The 24,795-nt window shown below is 42.3% G+C and overlaps 1 protein-coding gene across 2 annotated transcripts in view; it reads left to right on the top strand.

Moving 5' to 3' along the window:
• EPAS1 (endothelial PAS domain protein 1) overlaps nucleotides 1-24,795 on the top strand; it is a 125,305-nt gene that overhangs the window by 95,354 nt on the left and 5,156 nt on the right. For both annotated transcript variants that reach the window (XM_044289200.1, XM_044289199.1), the window contains exons 5-12: nucleotides 3,102-3,220; nucleotides 3,305-3,507; nucleotides 10,295-10,401; nucleotides 15,976-16,123; nucleotides 17,466-17,671; nucleotides 18,863-19,050; nucleotides 21,096-21,209; nucleotides 23,536-24,023. In XM_044289200.1, the coding sequence (XP_044145135.1) occupies nucleotides 3,102-3,220; nucleotides 3,305-3,507; nucleotides 10,295-10,401; nucleotides 15,976-16,123; nucleotides 17,466-17,671; nucleotides 18,863-19,050; nucleotides 21,096-21,209; nucleotides 23,536-24,023 (1,573 nt within the window). The remainder of the gene's footprint in view (nucleotides 1-3,101; nucleotides 3,221-3,304; nucleotides 3,508-10,294; nucleotides 10,402-15,975; nucleotides 16,124-17,465; nucleotides 17,672-18,862; nucleotides 19,051-21,095; nucleotides 21,210-23,535; nucleotides 24,024-24,795) is intronic.

Consider the following 24,795-nt stretch of genomic DNA (forward strand, 5'->3'; position numbering starts at 1 on the left):
TGTTTTTTTAATATGTCTCAGTTATTTGTGTGCTTAGTTTAGTTTGTCACATCGCTTTCCACGTAATTTCCTTCTATTGTATGAAGTCGTCTCATCTCTTTCCACAATCTGAATTCTTTCAGAAAAGGACTTAACCTTGCGCCTACATTCTGTAGCACAGCCATTAATCCGTACAGCCATGCACTCACACACCCGGCTCCTCTGTACACACATAGGGAGAGGATTATATTACTACATTTGTATGACAGTTATATGCGCAGTTATCCAGTTTTCCTAATTCCCTGCATGAGAACTGCTTAGTGTATATATAGTATTGGCAAGTTGGCTCCTGAAAATCTGGTTGACGAGCCTGGTAGGAGTAGTAGCGGCAGCTTTCCCAGTAACAAATATAACAAAAAGAAGGAGTAGGTATAACAATGAATGAGAACAAAACTGAAGCGTTGTGCTGCGGTTTTGAAAGCCTGTGCCGGATCTGAAAAACGGACAGGGCACAACGCAAGTGGGAAAGTAGCCTCAGCCTGTGACTAGGTCATCAGTACAATTTCTATATCTGAACTTTCACCACATTATATGGGTGTGATATAATTGACGCCTGGGGAATGCCTTAGTATTCTATTATAATAACAATAGACACGAGGGGCACACTCCTCACGGAAGCTGGGTGTTTCCGGCGATACGCGTGGGGCAGTCTTTCCGACATAGGCCCACATACAGGTCCGGGATCTATGTAATTCATATTTTATTTCTGCAAGTATTGTCTCCTATTTATTGATGCTGCATTATTATTATTATTATATTAGATCTGATTGTGTATTGTCCCGGACCTTACATATTTGGTCCATATTTGTGGACTTTAGTGGGCTGGTTGTCTGTGCCTGGTTTTATTAATACCGGCACATCTTTCTTTTTATACAATTTTTAAGTGTTTGTTTGTTGGTCCTGTACAATAAAATTGCTTTATAGATTTTATAATTACTGGATGTGCAATTTTTTGCGGTTTTCTTGGTCTTTTGGTTGCTCAGTATTCTATTGTAGCTCAGTTATTGTTTATAACGTAGTATGCTACTGTCTGCTATCTGCTGATAAAGAGTGTGCATTGAAATATGGTTAGTAATGTAAACCCCTTGATCCCTTTTGGGTCACTATGCGACGCCACTAAACAGTGATGCCGTTGACACTTCGCACAATTAGCTCAGTTTGCTTTTGGATTATTGCGCAGCACCGCAGAACTAGTTATATGCTGGCACTTTACACCATGAGCTCCTGGGTTAGGGCCCGTCAAGAAATGTTATTTACAAATACTGGCCCTTTAAAACCACAGCCCTAAAGCTATCCTAAGGGTCATTTATCAAACTGGTGTGAAGTAGAACTGGCTTAGTTGCCCATAGCAACCAATCAGATTCCTCCTTTCATTTTTCACAGCTTCTTTGGAAAATGAAAGGTGGAATCTGATTGGTTGCTATGGGCAACTAAGCCGGTTCTACTTTACATTAGTTTGATAAATGACCCCAATTATTTGTATAGTCAATAACTGAGATATAATAGATGAGGCGTCAATTATATCACATCCATATGATCTGATAAAAGTTCTTATCAGATATAGAAATAGAAAGCACGGATGATAGGTTTAATTCCGACTGTAGCATGTCTTTTCCTTTATAATAGTTTAACAATAAATGTTATGGTTTATTTTTTAGTGAAGGGATGGTCCAAATGGGAAATTGTGGCCTTTTGGTATCGTGTTTACCACCAACACATTGCGGCAGGAGCTCTGAAGACTGAAAGGTGGAATCTGATTGGTTGCTGTGGGCAACTAAGGAGGGTACTTTCACACCAGCGTTAGAAGAATCCGGCGGGATCCGGAAATCTGTGTGCAAACGGATATCTTTTTTTTCCGGATCTGGTAGAGTTATTCCTTGAAATACCGGATCCGTCTTTCCGGTATCATCTGGAAAAACGTATCCGGTATTTTTTATTTTTTTCACAGCTAGAGAGCACTGCGCATGCGCAGAACAGAAAACCGGATTCGGTGATGCAGTAATTTCTGGAACACGGATTTCTGGAACGGATTCAGCATTAATACAATTCAATGGGAATTAATGCCGGATCCGCTAAGTACGGTAGTGTTCCGGGATTTTGGCCGGAAAAAAAACCCGCAGCATGCTGCGGTATTTTGTCTAGTCAAATACCATACAAGGGACGGAACTGGAAGACATCCTGATGCATACTGAACAGATTCCTTTCTATTCAGAATGCATTGGGACAAAACGGATGCATTTTTTTTACGGTATCGAGACCCTTTACCGGATTTCAATACCGGAAAAGAATAACGCTAGTGTGAAAGTACCCTAAGCCAGTTTTCCCTTACATCGGTTTTGATAAATCTTCCCCTTTATACTTTTTTTTCAAATAGAGTTTGTATTTTGCTGATTGCATTTGATTTCTCTCCAGCCTATGAAAGAGAACCCGTCACCATGAAAATGCAGAGCAATCTGCAGGCAGCATGTTATAGAGCAGGAGGAGCTGAGCAGATTGTATACAGTTTTATGGGAAAAGATTCAGTATAACTTGTAGTTTTATGCTCTACCTTTCTGCTACTGGACTACTGGACCGCTCACTGGACTCCTAAGCCTAGAAATAGTAGCAGTTTAGAGCAAGAAACTACATGTTTTACTGAATCTTTTCCCATAAAACTAGATCTCACTCTGCTCAGCTCCTCCTGCTCTATAACATGCTGCATTTTCCAATGTGACACTCCTAAGGCGTACTGAAAGAGAGACTTAGGTGACCACTCTGTGAGCCACCATGGCACTTAAGAAGAGTAGTTATCACTGACCTGTAGCCATACCAGTTTTGGATGAACTAGTACGCTCAGCATACCCATAGAAGCAGATGCAGTCTATAGACAGTATTGCTCCATATGATTGATCAGGGCTAACATGGGACCTCTAAATCTTGCTAGGTATATGCACATGTCATTGCATGTTGGGGGTCGTAGTTGCACAGCCCGCGAGGTTGTACTCTCCATCCATTGACACTTCTGTGGATCCCAAATGCAGCCATTATTACTTATCGGTATTGTGCGTCTCTTTTTTACTAAGGCACCAGCATCGGAAAGAAGAACAAGGAGGCCAACACCGAGCGGGATTTTTTCATGAGGATGAAATGTACCGTCACCAACCGGGGCAGAACCGTCAATCTCAAATCTGCAACGTGGAAGGTAAAGCTGTGAACCCGTCAGAGTGATGGCGGGGAAGGTTGGGTGCATCTTGTGGGATCCTCATCTTCTGTCCACCCCTTTCAGGTGCTGCACTGCACTGGTCATGTCAAGACGTACAACTCCTTCAACCCACACGCCCTCTGTGGCTACAAGGAGCCTATGCTCAGCTGCCTGGTGATGATGTGCCAGCCCATACAGCACCCCTCCAACATTGACATCCCGCTGGACAGCAAAACATTTCTGAGCCGCCACAGCATGGACATGAAGTTCACCTACTGCGACGACAGGTGAGGCTTTCTTACAGGTGACCAGCAGAACCTGGATTTTTTTCTCTTAATTCCAGTGTATTATTATGTCGACTGTAAATTTCATTATATAGTAGGGCGTAACAAGTAATCCTGAGAACAACTTAAGACCCCATTTCCACGACCATATTTTTGGTCCTCATGCGAATCGGATGCAGACCCATTTATTTCAGTTGGACCGCAAAATGCTGTCCGCATCCATATGTTCATTCTGCTGCTCCGCAAAAAAGATACAACATGTCCTATTCTTGTCCGTTTTGAGGGACAAGAATAGGCATTGTTACAGTGGGTCTGCAAAAAAACTGGTGCAACACGGACGTCACACATACAGCATCCGTATTTTTTGCGGATCCGTGTTTTGAATGTACGTTAAAGGGCATCTGTCAGCAGATTTGTACCTATGACACTGTCTGACCTGTTACATGTGCGCTTGGCAGCTGAAGGCATCTGTGTTGGTCCCATGTTCATATGTGCCCGCATTGCTGAGAATTTTTTTTTATATAAATGAGCCTCTAGGAGCAACGGGGGCGTTGCCGTTACACTTAGAGGCTCTTTTCTCTCTGCATCTGCTGTGTCCACTGCACTTTGATTGATAGGACCAGGTGTGATCACCTTTTTCCTGCCTGGCCTGTCAATCAAAGTGCAGAGGGCACGGCAGTTGCCGAGAGGGCAGAGCCTCTAGGTGTAACGGCAACGCCCCCGTTGCTCCTAGAGGCTCATTTGCATATATTAAAACATCATTTTTCTCAGCAATGCGGGCACATATGAACATGGGACCAACACAGATGTCTTCAGCTGCCAAGTGCACATGTAACAGGTCAGCCAGTGTCATAGATACAAAACTGCTGACAGATGCCCTTAAAGACCTGTCCCCTCTCCTGACATGTCTGGACAGGTCCTCTTCAAGTCTTTTTTTTTTTCTTAACGCCGCCATGTTAGATAGAGAAGATACCTTTCTAAAATTACTTGAACTTTTTCACGTACATAACAAGGAAATGACATTTAGAATGATTTTCTTCAATCTACCCACAATGCACTGCGTTAGGGAAAGTCAACCACAGCTCTTTATTACCAAAATTATCCTATAAAGATATAGAATAGTGAAGGGCTCTGAGCTGCCGCTTGTAAGCAGCCCATAAAGACTCCGTTCAGGCCCAGCTTTACAATGTGCAGCTCAGGTTTATGACTTACTGGGTAATACAATGACATTTGACACGCTGACAGTTTACGCTCACGTGTACGGCCTATGAGCAAATACGACCTATGAACCTGATGTCATGAGCTCAGCCGCTACCGTATACCACGGCCTACCTTACCGCATACTTTCACTTTGTATTTCATTATGGGTGACAACCGGTATGGCGGCCATTACAGCTCTGACAGGAGTTGTTGACCCAAATTTTTTAGTGGATTGAATGTCATATCTGCCTAGTTATACATCGCTATGAGCAAATATGGCGTCTTGATGCAAAACTAGGCAGAGCTGGTTGACCGCCACTGTTAAAGGGAACCTGTAACTGGGATTTTGTGTATAGAGCTGAGGACATGGGTTGCTAGATGGCCGCTAGCACATCCGCAATACCCAGTCCCCATAGCTCTGTGTGCTTTTATTGTGTAAAAAAACATGATTTGATACATATGCAAATGAACCTGAGATGAGTCAGAGCTTGAAAATATGACTCTTCTCTGGTCACACAAGTAAGATATGACTCTTTTATGTTAATTTGCATAAAAAGCAGTAAGTAAAAAAATGCATAATACTTTGAATTTGTCTGCAAATGAAATTAAAAGTGTAATTTATATGTTTAGGGTAACACAATGAACATTTAGAAACGCTCAGTGAGGGTAGCATAGTAGAGGTGACAGGTTCCCTTTAAACAGTAGTGTTGAGCGAACTTGCAACTTGCCATCATGGATCGGCAAAAATGCTTCCATTAGGATAATACAACCGGCTGCATCCGTTATGAACGTAACTGGTTGTATTATCTCTAAAATGGCCATGACGGATGCACTAAAACCATTGTAAGTCAATGGGCGCCTGATCCGTTTTCTTTGGTGTCCGAGAAAACCGAACTGGCACCATTGACTGACGTTGTGTTTTATGCCAGATCTGTCTTGTTCCGCATCCCATGACTCACTCAAAAACGCTGCTTGCAGTGTTTTTCTGTCCGGCATGGGAACGCAACCAAACGGAACGGAATGCATTCTGATACACTCCATTCTGTTCAGTTTTGTCCCCATTGACAATGAATGAGGACAAAACTGAAGCGTTTTCCTCCGGTATTCAGATCCTATGACGGATCTCAATACCGGAAAGTAAAAACACGGATGTGAAAGTAGCCTAAAAATTTTCACAACTGGACAGAAGACGACGACTCAAAGACTTAGGCTAGGTTCACACTACTTTTGCATGTACCACGGAAAATATCCACGATGTATAGGTCGAATAGACCCTAGAGTTCCATGCACTTTCTACAAGATGGGTGATAAATATATAATTGTTGGGGGTCTTGACTGCTGGGGCCTCCAGTGATCACGAGAACAGGGATCCACAAGTCCTTGGTATAAGTGGAGCAGTAATGTGTAGGTGTGACCACCGCTCTATTGACTTCTATGGGACCGTTGAGTACTGCGCTCGGCCATCTTTGTTAGTCAAGAAAAATGAATGAAGCGGTGGTCACGCATGTGCACTTCTGCTCCATCCACAAAGAACATGGACTCCTGATCTTGTAAACACAGGGGTCCAACCCTTGGGACCCTGAACAAATAATACAGGTGAGTACACAATAAATTCTAGTAAGCCTACATGGGTAAACCGGGGACTTCACAGGGAGCCACAATCTACATTCACTCTGTCTAATAGCCTATGAGCCAACAGTCCCGTTTTCACAGGACTGTTGTACGAACCAGGCTACGAAAGGGCGAGGTTTCTATTAGTTCATGGGCAGAATAGGTAGAGCTTAGAAACGTCCCACAATTTACTTTTCAGATGTTTGGCATATGCAATAACCAAGGGTCTGAGCAGGGGTTCCCCACTATTATATTCATCTGCCCTAACAGGACATACGGACAGTGGTTGCCTAAGGCAGAGAGCCCTTTTGAAGTGAATCCTTGCCCTTTTATCATCATGTCCAAAATTGTGTGCCAACTAATTTCTTAATATATCTCTATAGTGGTTGAAGCTTTGTTTCTCTTATACACAGCTGCAAATCCCCTGCATAGACATAGCTTCAAAGCATAACATCCTGGCTGCCTGCATTCACCACTAGAGGGAGCTTAGTGCATACTGCATACTCAGTGTGCCGCATGCTCCCTCTGTTGGTGGCTGCGGGTAATCAGTAAGTAATGTTTTACATTTTTTGCTGTGCAGGGGGTTCGGCGTTCAGTACCAAGAAAAAACAAAGCGCTGGTAGCTCATAGTTGCCAACTGTCCTCATTTTCAGAGACAGTCCCGGCAAGTTCGCGCTGTCCTGAGCTGTAACTTGGCGGCGCTAACATAAACCCTGCCGGTAAATGGCCGTTCCTGTGCAGATGAGGCATTCTCAGGGCCGGGACTTAGATGCCCCAATTTTACCAACTAATATAAAAATATATTTCAGATATCTGTATCTATTAAGATTAAAAATAGGATTCAAGGCTGGACAGTCATTTTAAAAGGGAATCTGTTACTATAAAAGTGCAGCATGTAGACATCGTGTTATAGAGCAGAAGGAGCTGAGCAGACTGATATACCGGTAGTTTATGTAAAAAGGTTCAGTAAAACTTGTAATTTATTCATTTTATTTGTTGCCCTTTCTAGGCTAAGGAGTCCAGTGGGAGTGGCTCTACTCAATGATTGACAGCTAGAACTGTATGCACACAATAAAGGCTGCCAATCACTAAGTAGCACCGCCCACTGGACTCCTGGGCATAGAAAGAACAGAGGTTTAAATGAGTAAAATACAAGTTATACTGAATCTTTTCCTACAAAACTATATATCAATCTGCTCAGCTCCTCCTGCTCTATAACCTGCTGTCCTGACTGCACATTTTTTTTAATGGTGACTGTTTCCTTTACATTTATAGTCAATTATGGTCATTTTATCTTAGGATCTGTGAATTCAGCCCAGAGATGACATGAATATGGATGTGATAACCATGTATGTGGTCAGTGGTTATGCAACTGAGGTTCATAAATGATTAGAGATCTCCATTTTACACTTCCTGAGATGTGAGCTTCCATTTGTATGACTGTCGATGGGTTTCCATAGTTCTTTCATATTAAAGCTACCTTGGACTTCCTCACGTGTTGCCACCATTGCTCTGAGCGAACCCGAGCGTTGTACTGGAATGTCTTGTATATACAGCACTTAACATATTCATGTCCTGTTCCCGACTTATATCCTGCTAAAGAAATTCATTTTCAAGACCAAGCAGGAGGACTCTTTATTTTCTAAGCATCTTCCAGCTCGTATAGAATCCTTTCACAGAATATAGACCTTAAGTTCCTCGATGCGTAGTTATTGTTAAAACCTTGACAATACATCAGATGGGTTAATAAGGGATCAGTGATCAGACAGATTCTAAAACGTGTTGTCTTATCTACACGTCTTACAGCTTTCAGGACCGTTGACCTGAGTTTAAATCACGTTTTTATGTTAAACATATTTTTTAAAGAATGAATGTTGGTGATGTTATTTTAAATTTTCCATGAAAGTATATTTAAAAGAAACCCTATTTAATTTTTTTCCCCACTGGTCACTAAGCCTAATAAGAGGCGCCACGTCTGTACAGATCACTTTTCAGCAGTCATCTCATTATCATAACAGGCAGAATTACACTGACAGATAACATTTATAAATAGATAACACAAGATTGCACCATTCACAATTGGTGATGTCATGGCTTATCTACTTCCCCTCCCTGTACAATGACTTCTGCACAGATCATAGAGCATTTCTCGAAAACTTGCCCATAGAAGTCAATGAACATCTCGGGTTCGCTGTGCCTATGGACCATATGGCTGCTGTAAGGCATATGTCTAAATGTTAAGAGCAGCTCAAACACAATGGCCATCCCCCGTAATCATATACAGAAAAAAAAGCTACAAAAAAAGCTACAATCAAAAAATAAAAACTGATTTGTTAGCACAGAGAGTGGCTACTCTCTGTCTCTGAAAGGACCCATACATTAGGTGGGCGGTATATTGATTTCAAGGGGTTGTCCCATTTTGGACATTCGGGGCATATTGCTAGGATATGAGCGGAGCATGCAAAGGGGAAGGGGAAAATCACCATGCAAGTGCGGCCACTGCTCCATTCTCTTCTATTGGACTGATGGAAATATCCGAGCCAGTGCTCCCATAGAAATGAATGGAGGACGGCCGCGCATGTGCGGTGCACCCTCCTGCACATTGTGGGCTCTGTACTAAGGATAAGTGCGGGTCCCAGAGGTGGGACCCGCACCTATCAGACATTGGGGACATAGCCTAGCAATATGCCCCCAATATCCAAGATGTGACAACCCCTTTAATGTCTCCTGTGGGGGCACTGGCTGCCAGGTTCCTCTGCAGATTAACTTTTTATCAATTCATTTTAAGGAGACTCTTCCAAATAAAAGGTTTTCTAAAAAGTGAACAACCTAGTTAAAAGAGAGCTCTAGAAGAAGCCCCTCTTGTCACCAGGTCACCCCCCAGATTGAGTTGAAGAGTATAGTTGAATAAAATGCACCAAACAGGAGCCGCGTTTGTTGAGTTTGTTCCATTTTTCCACAGGGCTACATTATGTGGAGAAGACATGTTAATAAGATTTATAATCGACATGGTTTCCACGCCTGTATGTGTTTCAACAAATCTGGCGGCTTGGCACCATGTAAACATTTGATTTGCCCTAACCTAGTATCTCTGTTTCTTAGTAAATTAGAAAAGCCTCTTAAATATTTAGCTGAGAACAAGGCCATAGGAGTCCGGAAAACCTTAAAGGGGTTGTCCAGTTTCCAGTATTGATGACCTATCCTCAGGATAGGTCATTAGTATCACATTGGCGGTGGTCCGACACCAGGCACCCCGCCGATCAGCTGTTTGAAGAGAATGCAGAGCTCCTGCCTCGGCTCAGCCATGTGTGCACTAATTTGCAAGGAAAAATGGGAAAAAAAAATGAAAGTATCTTACAAAAATTCTTTTCCTCACATTTACAATAGGTTTTAATAAAATTTATGTGAAAGTTTATGCACACTTTAAGGCCGCCATTCTCTGTATACACACTTACTATGCTATCACTGTATTAACATTAAGCAATTGTAGCCTTAAAGAGAATATCCCATGATAAATGTAAAAAATTTAATTTAGACATCATATAGGACATGACAACCTCTTTCTAACAAAGCCAGAACCAGCCCTGTACCTCACTTGGATTCAGAGATCTCCACATTCATTGTTCTGGTAGATCCTCTGTCCTTTCTGTTGCAGCTCTCTTCCTGCCACAGCCTCTAACAGTAGATAATGCTGGTGGCGGTTGAAAGACAGAACTGAGCATGTGCGACCACCTAAGCAGGAGAACATGCACATTACTATACAGATTAAACACCAGAGGGCGCCATTATGATAAAATAAAGAGAATGTCTCACAACTGAGGCAGAAAGTAAATTACAAAAATAATTAGTTTTTTTATCCTGTATTATATTAAAAATAACATTTACTGGTGGCACAAACACTGTCATACAATTTTTCTTTATTATTATTTTCGCATAAACCTCATACTAAACTTTTTTTAAATATATTTTCTATGTGAAGAATTACTGAATTGATTGGATACCATCCAGAGGAGTTGCATGGGAGATCGGCTTATGAGTTTTATCATGCCTTGGATTCAGAAAGCATGACTAAAAGCCACCAGAACTGTAAGTATTAATCAAGATGTTCTGTGAGGACTTATCTGGGTACAAGCTGTGAAGAACATGGCTTAATAGTGCAACATACTGTAGATGGATCACGTGTAAAATTGCACAGTGGTCCCAACCTTCAAGACATATATTTGTGTTCCCTGTACCTCTGACATAGGGCTTTAAAGGGGTTATCCGAGGCTGCAAATGGCCCCCCTTACCCGCGGACCCTCACACTGATTCTATCTACTTACCTGGCTCCCTGCGCCGCTCCTGGTCCCCGCACTGCCGCAGCTGCTTCTCTGTGCTGATGGGGACGAGCCTCCCTAGCATTGCGGGTGACATTAGGGAGGCTCGTCCCCGCCTGCCATTGGCTGCTCCCCCCTGACACCGGATGTTTTCATCCGCACAAATGGAGAAGCGGCGGTGTGGGGATCAGGAGCGGTGCAGGGAGCCAGGTAAGTAGAATCAGTGTGAGGGACCCGGGCTTATATGGGTGGCCATTTCCAGCCTCGGATAACCCCTGTTACTGATTAAAGAGGATTTTTTGTTGAATTGTTTTAGAGGAATTTAGTAAAAGTTATGTTTAAAAGTTAAAAAAGGGGGTTTATTTTGATTTACAGTGATTTCTTATTTTTTTTTTTTACATATATACCCTCTATTGTTATTGTTGAAGATTGGTGATATATGTGATTTCTTTGGCCTGTAAAAAAAAAGGCATGCAATTCATGCATTTTTTGCAAACTTTTTTCAGTGTGGCATTTTCCGTCACACATAAGGTTTTCCTTGGATTTTTTGTTATTTTTCTTTTCCTATAGAGAAGTCTGGGGGGAAATGCCTGAAAAATACCACGTGTATAGCATGCTGCAGTTTAAAAAAAAAAAGTCAGGAAATGGCACTACAAAAAACATTTTTTTTTTATAATTTCCTGTTGGCTCCTTTATTTGAAGCATGGGTTATGATCAGTTTGCATCTGTTTTTGTCAGTTCTGTCAGAGATCCATTATTTTAGACTGGAGAAAAAGTCCTCAAAGCAGGACTATTTCTCCCATCTAAAATAACAGAGAAAGCGGATGCAAAGCGAGCAGAAAATAAAGGATCCTAAATGTAAAAAAAATGTTGTTCTTCTGATGGATCAGAAGAACGGTGAGCTATACAGTGATGTGAACCCGGCCTAACTTATTAGAAGGACCCCCTGGCAATAAGCAAATCACGGTTTCTCACTATTGGGACCCCTAGCAATCAGCTGTCACTTGTGCCAGTAAGTATTCATTTAATCTACAGCGCCACCACAGGGGAAATGAAGCATTACACAGTGCGCATTTAAATCAATGTCAAGTTTGCGTGCAGGACAGGACAGGTCCTCAGGAACGAGAGATGTTCTTTGTTACCGCTCTTTAGTTTAGTGAAGGGATGAGGATCATAGACAGAGAACCCCCCCCACCCAATACTAACTCAGTATTCTCTAATCAAGTTTATGAGAATAGGTTTTCTAAACTGGACAACCCCTTTAAAGAATATTTTAAATATAGAAACATAGAATGTGTCGGCAGATAAGAACCATTTGGCCCATCTAGTCTGCCCAATATATCTGAATCCTATGAATAGTCCCTGGCCCTATCTTATATGAAGGATAGCCTTATGCCTATCCCATGCATGCTTAAACTCCTTCACTGTATTTGCAGCTGCCACTTCTGCAGGAAGGCTATTCCATGCATCCACTACTCTCTCAGTAAAGTAATACTTCCTTATATTACTTTTAAACCTTTGCCCCTCTAATTTAAAACTATGTCCTCTTGTGGTAGTTTTACTTCTTTTAAATATGCTCTCCTCCTTTACCGAGTTGATTCCCTTTATGTATTTAAAAGTTTCTATCATATCCCCTCTGTCTCGTCTTTCTTCCAAGCTATACATGTTAAGGTCCTTTAGTCTTTCCTGGTAAGTTTTATCCTGCAATCCATGTACATGTTTAGTAGCTCTTCTCTGAACTCTCTCTAGAGTATCTATATCCTTCTGGAGATATGGCCTCCAGTACTGCGCACAATACTCCAAGTGAGGTCTCACCAGTGTTCTGTACAGCGGCATAAGCACTTCACTCTTTCTACTGCTTATACCTCTCCCTATACACCCAAGCATTCTGCTGGCATTTCGTGCTGCTTTATTACATTGTCTTCCCACCTTTATATATACATATATATATATGTATATAAAATTCTGAGTTAATAGAAGAGGATATCTTATTTAGGGCCCCTGTCCAGTGTCCAGGCAGGAGAACGGCTACAAAGAGTGTCTTATTCTGGAGGAGCCAGCACATATGTGCAATATATGAAAAGCCTAATGATTTCAAACAGTGGGCCAGATTTACTAATGTGTCTGTGGCAAAAATCTCTCCAAAAGGTTAAAAATTAGAGCAATTTTGGGGCAATTTTGGCACATCTAGGGTTTCTATATTTTATTTTTTTTTTCTAACTTACTCGACAAGTGGGTAAGGATTAGTGAAAAGGGGGCTTCACGGGAAAGGAAGAGGTGTAAGATGCATCATTTTGTGCCAAAATTGCGCCATAATTCTGGCATTAAAAATCTGCCTCAAAGTAAGCCAACCAATAGTTAGTATATAGTCAGAGAAAAGCGTCTATCCCTGCGCCACATTTATCATCCAGCCTGAGCCCCTATAATAAATCTGCTGCAGGTCTAGAGGTTGCAGGATTAGTATATCTGTGCCAGTTTGTAATACCTAATTTCTCCTGTAGTGGCGCTGCAGGGAATTGCTGCCAGGATCTACCATAGACAACAGCCGATCACTGGCGGTCCTAGCAGCAGGATGCCCTGTTTAGGTCTTGGGTGAGGGATCCTTTTAACAAGAAGGGATACAAATCGGAAAGGTCCTTCAAGACTTGAGAGTAGAGTTCGGCAGCCCTTTGACCCATTCTAGGATGTGACCCGACAATTGTAATGTATGCATTCCCGATTGTCGTAACGAGCGTGTATAAGCTGGCCACGGTAATTAGTCAATGGAGACTGAAGTCATCACACTCCATTACATTTGCACAATGTTGTAATGTTTCACACTGAGGTGAGGTTATTGTCCTGAAGAGTCCCAGCAATGCCTTATTGAAGTGTAGATTTCTAGCATCTAAATCCTTAATTGGGCTGAGATCATTTGGAAGTTAAGTACTTAAGTTGGCAGCGGACGCGGTACATAGTGTTTCTTGTGTGCAGGAGACAGGGTTTAATATATCTGTTATTACTGGTACAGTACGCGCAATGCTTAACATTTACTTTGCTAAACGATTGGAAATCCCTCTTGATGAAGGCTTAATTTGCGGTTTTACACATGACGTCGCAGACGGTTTCTTATAATGTGATTTGCAGGTTATGGCGCTAGAAACAAATAGGTTTATCTGACGTGGTCGAAGCTGGTGTGGAATAGATGTATCAATCAAAGTGTAATAAAAAGGTTCTATTATAATAAATAATAAAAATGTTCAAAGTGTTTATGGAGGATACCCACAGTAATAAGAACACGTGCAGATGTAGCAAACCTTAACTTGACACGTAACATATTAAATACACAGCTGCAGCAAACCTTGAGGATATGTTCACAATGGGCTTCTTTTGGCACAGATTCCTCTACAAAAATTTCAGTGGTGAATCTGCATGTTAAATTATTGTAAGCTACTGTATTTTCTCTGCTTGCGTTTTTAAAAAATGCACCGCAGAAAAAGGAAGCAGCTTGTCCACTCAGACTCCGTGTCCTCAGTTCCCATTAAAATGGACAGGAATGAAAATCCACGTCAAAGCCGCATCTAAAAACACATGAGGGTTTTTTTTCCGCGCTGAAAAAACGAAGGGGTTTTCCAGAAGTACAGCATTGAAAAACCTATCCTCAGGATAGGTCATCAATATCTGATCGCAGGGATTCGACACCAGGCACCTCAGCTGTTTGAAGAGGCCGCGGCGCTCCGGTGATCACTGCATCGTCCTCACAACGCAGGGTCGTACATTGTGGAGAGGCTGTCCTTGGTATAGCAGCTCAGCCCTATTCACTTGAATGGGGCTAAGCTGCACGTAGGTCATATGACCAATAATTATGGTGTCGCCTTCCTAGGAAGAGGCCAAAGTGCTCGCCGGAGCAGTGTGGTCTCTTCAGACAGCTGATTATATTGATCATCTGAATCCGGAGGATAGGTCAACAATATTTTACTCCCGGAAAACCCATTTAAACTGACACTTAAAGGAAACCTGTCAAATTTTACATGCAGTTCTGTTTGTGATTAGCATGTTATAGACCAGGAGGAGCTGAGCAGAAGGACATACTGTATAGTATTGTGGGGGAAAAAATTATTCTAACTTGTATTTTATTTGTTAAAGCTCTGCTCTTTCTACACTTAGGAGTCCAGTGGTCAGTCCTACTCACTGACTGGCAGCTATCTCTGTATGACCACTTATATAGGGAAAGCTGTCAATCATTGAAGTGTAAGGCATTACTAGATGCCCATCAATGTGCCAGTGTCAGGGTAATGCTTGCTACAAGTATAGGTCCATTGTTAGGCTACATTCACACGTCAGTATTTTTCTATAATCCGAATTTCGGTCCGTTTTTTGCGGATCCGTTGTTCCTGAAAATGTTTCCGTATGTCATCCGTATGTCATCCGTTTTTTGCGGATCCGCAAAAAACGGAAACATGTATACATTTCAATAATCAAATAAAGTTGTTTGGATTTCTTTGAAAAGAATTAATAAAAAATATTTGCTATGTGTTTCCAGGAACGGATTCCGCAAAAAACGGAAGACATACGGAATGACATCCGAATGTCTTCCGTTTTTTGCGGAACCATTGACTTTGCATTGTACCAGGATCCGATTTTTCAGGAGCATAATAGGACATGTTTTATATTTAAACGGACATGCGGAACGGAACAACGGAAACGGACAGCACACATTGTGCTGTCCGATTTTTTCCAGGACCCATTGAAAATGAATGGGTCCTGATCTGGTCCTGATCTGTTCTGCAAAAAACTGAACAGATCAGGAAAGAAAAAACGGACGTGTGAATGGACCCTTATATGAAGAAGTTACCCTGGAAAAGCCATCACAGTGGTCAGTTCCTCGTTATGTCCATATTATGTCCATCAACCTCATTCTTGGCCAACAGTATGATCTTTATGTAGCCCATTGGGTTCATACCATATATTTAGTGGGTTCATGGCAGAGGAAATACAGAAAAGTGAATGAGTCCTATGTATTTACACAGAGCTGTGTGTCAGCTCGCATGTGAAGTTGGGTTCTTTATTTGCTTGGATCCCCGAATGGATCCCCGAATGCCCTGATGGCATCCCTTGTCAAAAGTCAAGAAGCACCAAAATATCTGTAAGACACAACAGAGGGATGCCACATATACAACTACTGGTCAGATACCTAAAACAAATGATGAGAATAAGTGTTTTACAGGTTCTTGAGTGGTTCTTCACTTTTGGTTAGCATTATAGCACATTTAGCAGGCCTTCTGTATCTTCTGTCAGTCTGTGGAGGCTATTACATTCACTTTTAGATAAAAGCATTGAGGTAATAATGTTTCACTTTGATTTACAGTGTGTGCAAAGGGTCAAGTGGTCACTGGTCAGTACCGGATGCTTGCCAAGCATGGTGGCTATGTCTGGGTGGAGAGTCACGGCACAGTCATTTACAACACACGAAACTCTCAACCACAGTGCATTGTCTGCGTGAACTATGTCCTGAGGTGAGGAAGCCAAAATGTCATCATTTCTAGATAGCATTCTTATGGAGCATGTCAGGTCAATTCAAAAACGTGTACTGGATCTACCATAGCGTGGTGTCTCCATGGTGGATTGTTTTCCGATACAATCATCTGTACTAATCATCAGCTACTACTTATCAACATCAATTGGTTGTCATCTTGTAAAGCAAAGTGGTTGATCTTCTTTTGGAATTTTTGAAATGTGAATCTTTAGAATGCATTTCTTTTCTACAGTAAGGAGGGTCTTTTTTTCTAATCAGTTTTGGTGATCAACAACGACTCCAACCACTATCCAGTCATTCCCTGGTAGGGGGGGGTATGAACATAAATAAAATAAAAATGCTAAATTCTAGTTTTACCTCTTCCCCCTAACCCAGTCTACATTATAATATTGTTCTTCTATGTTCTCCCATACCTCCTCTAACTGGATTTGTAGAAGACATCTATCCAGCTTTCTTGATTATAAAAATGCTAGTAGCTCTCCATGATGCCTTGCCATTACACCACGCTGGGAGATGTGACCAGATAACATCTATGAGAAGATATTGTTATATAGACCATTTTAAACTTTGATCAGGATGCTGGAGAGTCAAAAACCTAAGGCTCAGGTACATGCACAGGAGAGGCTGCTGAATGTGCCCTGTCACAGGCAGTGTGCACCCTCCAGCCTATTGCAGAGAAAAGAGGATATTATTGGTTGGTAATAGTCTTACATCATCAAAAGGAAACAGAAAAAGCTGCCTTGGGGTAAATCAGTGGCAAATACACTATATGCCCCTACATTTTTGGGAAGATTGTGCCTGATATTTTTGTTGTTCTGCTCCTATAATGGAGCAGAACAATGGAAATCAAAAACGGTGTGTGAGGCCTAAAATGTGCATTCTTTTTGCTATTACTATTAATATAACGGCTATTAGTCATATCTGATATTGTGCGGGGTGTCTGCTCTTACATAACCCTATGTATTTGCCTTGGCAAACCCTTTAGTGAATGTTTTTTCACTTTCCAGAAGCAGCACCACACCTTCCCATGGGTCGTGTCTGTTACTGCAGCCCAGCTCCACTGAAGTGAATGGAGCTGAGCCGCAACACCACCCACAACCTGTGCCGAGCTGTGGCGCTGTTTTTGAAAGAAAGCAACTCCTTTTGATCGCATTCTTCAAGTTAACCCTAATCTTCACATGCCAGATGGAACAAATCACAAAGAATTAATTTTTTTTGCTAAAATCGTTGTGTTGAGACTTCCTGCAGCAAATAATTATTTGTAAGTAAATTAAAGGTATAGCTCGTCTTATTTCATTTGCCTTTTGATTCATTCTCTGCAGTGAGATTGAGAAAACCAATGTTGTGTTCTCCATGGACCAGACTGAGTCTCTGTTCAAACCTCATAAGATGACCATGAACTCCATCTTCAGCAGTGCTGTGTCTGATAACACCAGTGACTTGTTGTTTGCCAAACTTAAGGAAGAACCAGAAGAGCTGGCACAGCTCGCGCCCACCCCAGGAGATGAGATTATCTCTTTGGATTTCGGTAAGAGGGTATAGCCTTGTCCTTTTCTTTTTTTTTTTTATGCTATCATCAGACTTGGTTGGCTCTACTACACTGCTTCTTTGTTGTAATCCTAAATTAACGAGGCTTAACATTTCCAAAGCAATAATTACAATTTTTTCTTTTAAAGGGACACAAACCTAATGCCGGCCTCTCACTAATTAGCTGCAGATAATTATAATCTATGATTCCTAAGGAAATATTCACCAAGGAATCCACGGCAGAAATATTCAGTATAGGGTGCATTCACATGACCGCATGGACCCATTCATTTCAATGGGGCTTCAAAAGATGCGGCCCCCCAAAAATATAAAACATGTTCTATTCTTTTCCATTTTGCAGACAAAACTACGCAATTGTTATATAGTGCAGGACCTGCGGAAGGGGAAAACGAGGGATGCACGCGGCCAGTATCCCTGTTTTGCTGATCTGCCTTTTGTGGACTGCAAAAAGGATACGGTTGTGTGAATGCCCCTTTGACCTCAGATTACTTCAGTGGATTTGCACTTTTATATGTCACAGATCTGCAAGAATATTAGTGCGTGGTCTCTTCTTCTGCATCACTTATTGATGCAGATTTCAAATCTACTTCTTTGGATAGGCCATAAGTATCTGTATGGTCCCCAGGACTCTCGCCGATCAGCTGTTTGAGAAGGCCACAGTTCTCCTTTGAGCACGTGACCTTCTAGTCCAGTGACATCAAATTCATCAGTCACATGGCCTATGGGCAGCGCAGTTTCATTCAAGTGAATAGGGCTGAGCTGCGATACCAAGCACAGCCACTACACAATGTATGGCGCTATACTTGGTAAGGAGACAGCGGCGCTCACTAGCACTCAAAACAGCTGATCATACAGGGTCCTGGGTCCTGGACCCCGTTGATCAGTTACTGATGATCTATCCAGGGGATAGATCATTAGTATAAAAAATTCGGAAACCCCTTTAAACTGGCCATACACATTAAATTAATGTCAACCAAACTCGCCAATTTTGGCGGATTTGTCCATCTAATGTGTATGGGCATGCCCCAAGTTTTCACCGTAAAGAAAGTTCAGCTGTTGATTTTCAACATGCTCTTCTGTTCTCAGGTGCTGCTGTCAAATGCCTTGCTTTCTTCCCTCTCCTTTTTCGGAACCCTTTCACACTTGGTTAATACTGTTTTATGTTTTGCAGGTGCTCAATCCTATGAGGAACCAACAACTTATAACAGTGGGGCCCAGAGCAGCCCAAGCAAATGGCCACTGGAAGTCAAGAGCCACAATTCCCAGGCTGAGATTGTTAGCCTTCCGTCTTTCACAGCACCTCAGGTGGCCCCAGGAAACAGTACTCCGAGCGCCAGCAGTAACAGTGGCTGCTCTACGGTAAGAGACAGCGGATTGTGGGCTCTTTTAGTTGTGAAGTCTCAGCCATCCTCCTATGCAATAGCTGCTAATACTCTGTGCAGTTGTTTAGTAATTATCACAGTCTCCTAAATGGGTGACAACCACTAACCAGGGAGGTAAGGGAATAATCGGTTCATTTCTGTGAAGTACCTGTGACCCTGTGACAGAGTGATGGCTCCATGGTTGCTAAACATGGCCGCTATTACATAGTTGTTACCTCCAGTACCCAGCTATAGACTCAGTTAGGTAGAGATCATAGCGCTCAGTGATAGAACGGGAAGGATTCCCACTATAGGGAGTTTAGATTTTTGAGAAGATGTGCTTTTTATTCTCTATTTTTGAATATCATGCAGGTCATCTGCAACAAAACCTAGGGCTGTGATGGCTAACCTCCAGCACCTAGGGTAACTAATTGAGTATGATGCTTTATTGTTGACTATTCATGGACTTTGGGGAAGTCCAGTGTCAGACTGAGGTTCCTTGGGCCACCAGATGAAATGACTCTGATGGCTGTCCATCTATACAAAACATATGCATGTCAACTCTTAGGGCATTTTTGATTGGGCAGATGAATTGCTAAGTATCAGCGTCGATCTGCGATACAGAAATTCCATTGCTGATCGTTTTAGGGTTTGGGCAATTATTTGGATTGAATGGCCATATGAACTATCGGTCACAACTTCTTTTTTTGGCCATTCATTTATTTTACAACTAGTAGCTCATTCCTGGTTTTTGGGCCTATTTTCGTGTTAGAACTCTGGTACTCTCCTGGACCTGTCCACCCCTGGTGAGGTCCCAGTGAAGTATGGGTTGTTATATGCTGTACAAAAGAACTCATTATCTGGGCAATTATCTGGAATGAATGGCCATATGAAGGTTCGGTGACAACTTTTTGACTTGGCCATTCGTTTCCTTTACCAGCGAAGGCACATTCCCGGTTACACAAGGGCATGTGCTTCCATCAAATGATTATTTTACGCGTTCATAGAAGATACAGTGAATGACAAACTTGGTATAGTTCACCATTGGATCACTTGACCTATTTGCACTGGGCAATTATGGGGAACAGTCATCATTGGCTGGGTGATAAGCACCTTGCGAAAGGCTCTTTAATTGCATCATAATGTTTTTGATGTTCTCTCACGGGACACTTAATTCATAAGGTCTAATAGGTATTTAGTAAAGTGGCACAAAAGAATCAGACTCTAGTGGCAAGAGATTTGCTCCCAAATCACCTCCAAATTGAGTTGTCTTCTCATTGAAACATTTTGGCCCTGTTTTTGTATTTGAACCTATGGTACTCTGGTGGACCAGTCCAACCCTGATGAGGTCCCAGTGAAGTAATAGATGCCCGAAAAAAAAAAAAAATTATCTAAAAGGTTATAATCCCTTTTTAATTTATGTGTAGATGTCATCAGCTTATGGAATGCCTCAAGCAGTTTGACCCAAATGAAGATAGTAAGAAAACCTGATGGACAGTGTGCCAAGAGTCTTCTATGTAGTCTCCAAAACACTGTCAGAGAAAAATACCACAAAATTTACCTCTGACACTTTCTGGGAAGGTTGCCCAAAACACATACGGTACCTGATGCCAAAGGTTTGCTCCAAAGTCTATGGGCATTTCACTTGTAACTAAATGGATCAAGGCTAACAGGTTAAAATCAGGATTGGCAGGAGAGGCGTCCTTGCAGATGTACCTGTGACTATGCCATGGACTCAATGTTCTTCACAGGTTCCACCCCCGATTTGATCAAACAGGACACCTGACAGCCACAAGGGCAGTTTAGTGATATAATTTTAAAGGATTTCTCGTGGTTTTGTTTCAGTAAATAGACATATCCATTAACAATATTTGCATTGGTCAACACGTGACCGTAACATTTTACAATAGGCAGCAGGCAACTGCCAAGTGTGCAAAGTGTATGTCCAACATAAACGCCATTTTACAGTTCAAGTATATAATTCATCGACATAAAATGAAGCAAGCGTTTTAAGCGGTAATCGTTATCTCATTATTATAACAGCCAAGCAGTCCAGGAGAATACTACACTACTTTAGAAGAGGGTATGAAGATCGAGCTGATCGAAAAGCTATTTGCTATGGACACAGAGGCAAAGAATAAATGCAGTACTACCCAGGTATGTGAATTACATTACACCAAGGAATTTTTGCTTCTAGCAGTAATGAGCAGTTTTTTTGCCCATACTTGGAGAAGAACCAGTTGGCATAGTACCACAGAGCTCATTATTATGCCACAAGTATGTGCGTTATGAAGGTTTTGGAGTGTCAGTGATGGAGGCAGTAGCATAACTATAGTGGGGTAGTAGTTTCAACTGGGCAATAGATCCTAACTTCTGGAGGCCTAAATGTACTAAGTGAACAGCAGCACTACATAAGTACAGATAAATATAGCTTTTAGACCCAGACGAAAAATCTATAACAGGGCCCACACTTAAACTTGTGCAGGATGGGAGTAGTGGTGGTGACCTTGAGGGTGGTTGTAGTACTCACAATGGTGGTTCCCTCCAGCGCTCCACCTGGTGGTGTGTGCAGAGTTAGGAGGGGTGCAACTCTTCTGTCCCTGGGGGAACACCCTGGATTTTGGGGTCTCCTGCCTGGTGGTGACTGAGGTACCCTTGGTGTATGATGATCAGCCAGGATGCAAGGCAATAGAACAAGGGCCCGGGTTGGATATGGAGACAGATGACCAGACTGGCTTAGTTATAGTAAAATGTAATTTCTCTGTTAATGAGTGGATGATGGGTGGCACAGTTCTCAGATATATCAAAGACTATAATGTTTCCAAAGGCTGTGTATCAGGGATGGCTACTATGATGGTCCTCCCTGAGTCGGCAATGCCTGACTGTGGGGTGCAGTCCTGAAACAGATGTCAGGTCCATCTCAATATTGTAGCAGGCGGCAGAAGCAAATACCTCAATCCACGTGCAGTGAAGTCTGTAGCCATAAATGTCCATTACCTTTCACTGACTTTCTTATCCAAGCACTGTCCCTTTTTAATGGTCCTCTAACTTCTGTAAAAAATCTGTTCCTCTCTTCCTCTGTGTTTGGCTCTTAGTCCAGTTGCTTTTCTGGCAGCTTTTCACTCACAGGGATGGTGTTTCCCTGGCAAATCTCTGCTTCAGTTACAGCTTCTCTAGATTACACATCAGCAACTGGATACATGTCTTCCCTCTTGGCTTACTTGCCAGGAACTCAGTAACCAGGGAACATGGGACCAGATCACTACCCTGCAACTAGTGGTCAGTGAAGTCTACAATCACAGATGTGTGTGACCTTTTACTGACTTTCTTGTCCAAGCACCGTCCCATTTTAATGGTCCTCAACCTTCTGTAAAAAGTCTGTTCCTTTCTTCCTCAAGGGATGGCTCTTAGTCCAGTTGCTTTTCTGGAAACTTTTCACTCATAGGGATGGTGTTTTCCTGGACAGTCTCTGCTTCAGTAACAGCCTGTGTGGCTTACACACCAGCAACTCTAAACTCTGTCTTGGCTTACTTGCCAGGAACCCACTAACGCTTCTTCCCTTTTGGCTTTCTTCCTTGGCTTACTAGCCAGGGGACATGGGACCAGCCCACTAGCTGGCAACTATCATTAAGGACTGGCAGTTAACTAGTTCCTACCCATATACAACCTTTAGGAATACCGAGTGCATAGTAAAGTCACACAAGCTATTCTTATCACTGGTAGTGTATACTCAGTACATTAACCCTTGTAGCAGTAAACCATAGTGTATTATAACATTAACCTTTTAACAGTGAACCATTTGACAACTTTATCAGTTGTCCACTGGGTCTCTACATTTGCAGACTTTCTTTTCCCATTTAGAATTGCCTGAAAATAAGACTCCACACACTGCTGAGTCTCTTTAATGAAAGTATAAGGAAGGAGGTATGAAGGGACCATGACATCATTTGACATCATTATCTTTTGTAATGGTCCAGTGGCAGTGTTTGTTAGTGAAATAGACATAAAGGGCCCTGATGCCTGAGGGGGCTCAGACCCCCTCAACCACAAGAGAAAACACCAGATACATAGCAGGTGGGAGATCCAGGAGCATCAATTTAAACCTCTGGTGGGTCTCATAGCTATTCTCCTCCATGTCTGCATTCACAAACCTTTAGGCACTGAGTTCACATCCCTCATGAACACCTGCTGTTTCAGTTACTGTAAAGAGTATGCTCTATGTGTATACTTGCTGGGAGATGTAGTCATTTTTCCAAATACTATAGACCAAGTACGCACCACATTATAAAACACAGATCAGTTATTCGAGGGTCTGCACAGTGCTGGCTCCTTCCATGTGGAACCATTAGAATTTTGAATGCAGCTCTGGGCTATAGCACAGATTGAGCCAGAGTAAACCTATACCATATCTGTAGAAGACACAACAGAGGTGGAGCGTGCATTTTCTGCAATAACATAAATTCTTTTTATCCTTTTTCCTTAGAATGACTTTAATGACTTGGATCTTGAGACCCTTGCTCCATACATTCCCATGGATGGTGAAGATTTCCAATTGAATCCTATCTGTCAAGATGAGGGTCCCCTAAGTGAAAACGCACAACCCCCCCAGCAGAACCTGAGTAGCATGAATCCCCTATTCCAGTCCAGCGCTCCTCCTTCACAAAGCCAGTTTCTTCATCAGAACTTTTGTCAACCGATGGCAGCTAAAGGTAGTACTCCAAGCCAGGACGCCCTGCCCAACGGGCTGTATAATAGCGGGAGAAAGTCACCACCTTCCTCAGCATATCAAACCGGTGCTACTACACCGCTGTCCTCAATGGGTGGGCGGCCTAACGTACATTGGCCTCCAGATCCACCGGTCAGTTATTTGCACGCGAAATGGCGAATGATGGATCAGTACAACGAAAATCCAAACAATTCAGCTTCAGGACGCCCGATGCATTTACACAGCATGTCATTATATAAGCAAAGGTGAGAAAAGGGTAAAGGATTCTGTCTGTCTATCTCATATCTATCTATAAATCTATCAATAAATCTATGCATGTATCTATTTATCTTGTGTCTTTGTGCATTAAAGAGGACCTTTCACCAGAATAAAACTTCTAAACTAACTATACAGGTGTGTAGAGCGGTGCCCAGGGACCGCCCTGCACTTACTGTTATACCTGGGCGCCGCTCCATTCTCCCGTTATTGCCTCCGGTATCTTCATAGTTAGGCTCCACCCAGGGGAACCTGCCGGCGTCTCATGCTCCCATGCTGTAGCGCTGGCCAATCACAGCGCTCAGCTCATAGCCTGAGAGAGAAAAAAGCCTCTCAGGCTATGAGCTGAGCGCTGCGATTGGGCAGCGCTACAGCATGGGAAAATGAGACGCCGGCAGGTTCCCCTGGGTGGAGCCTAACTATGAAGATACCAGAGGCTATAACCGGAGAACGGAGCGGCGCCCAGGTATAACAGTAAGTGCAGGGGGGTCCCTGGGCGCCGCTCTACACACCTGTATAGTTAGTTTAGAAGTTTTATTCTGGTGAAAGGTCCTCTTTAAGCAGTGTGCTGCTTCTTGTAGTTCTACGCATTCTGTTGCAGCCAAGGAGGCGTGGTTTAATAATTTTTTTGTGTTTATCTATCTATCTATCTATCTATCTATGTATTATCTTTCTATCTATCTATCTATCCATTTAATATCTATCAAAAGCAGTATCAGCCATTAGAATACGATTTCCGTTTTGATTAGTCATATTCTTGGA

This window comes from Bufo gargarizans, chromosome 4 (assembly GCF_014858855.1).
Source record: "Bufo gargarizans isolate SCDJY-AF-19 chromosome 4, ASM1485885v1, whole genome shotgun sequence".
Taxonomy (NCBI): domain Eukaryota; kingdom Metazoa; phylum Chordata; class Amphibia; order Anura; family Bufonidae; genus Bufo; species Bufo gargarizans.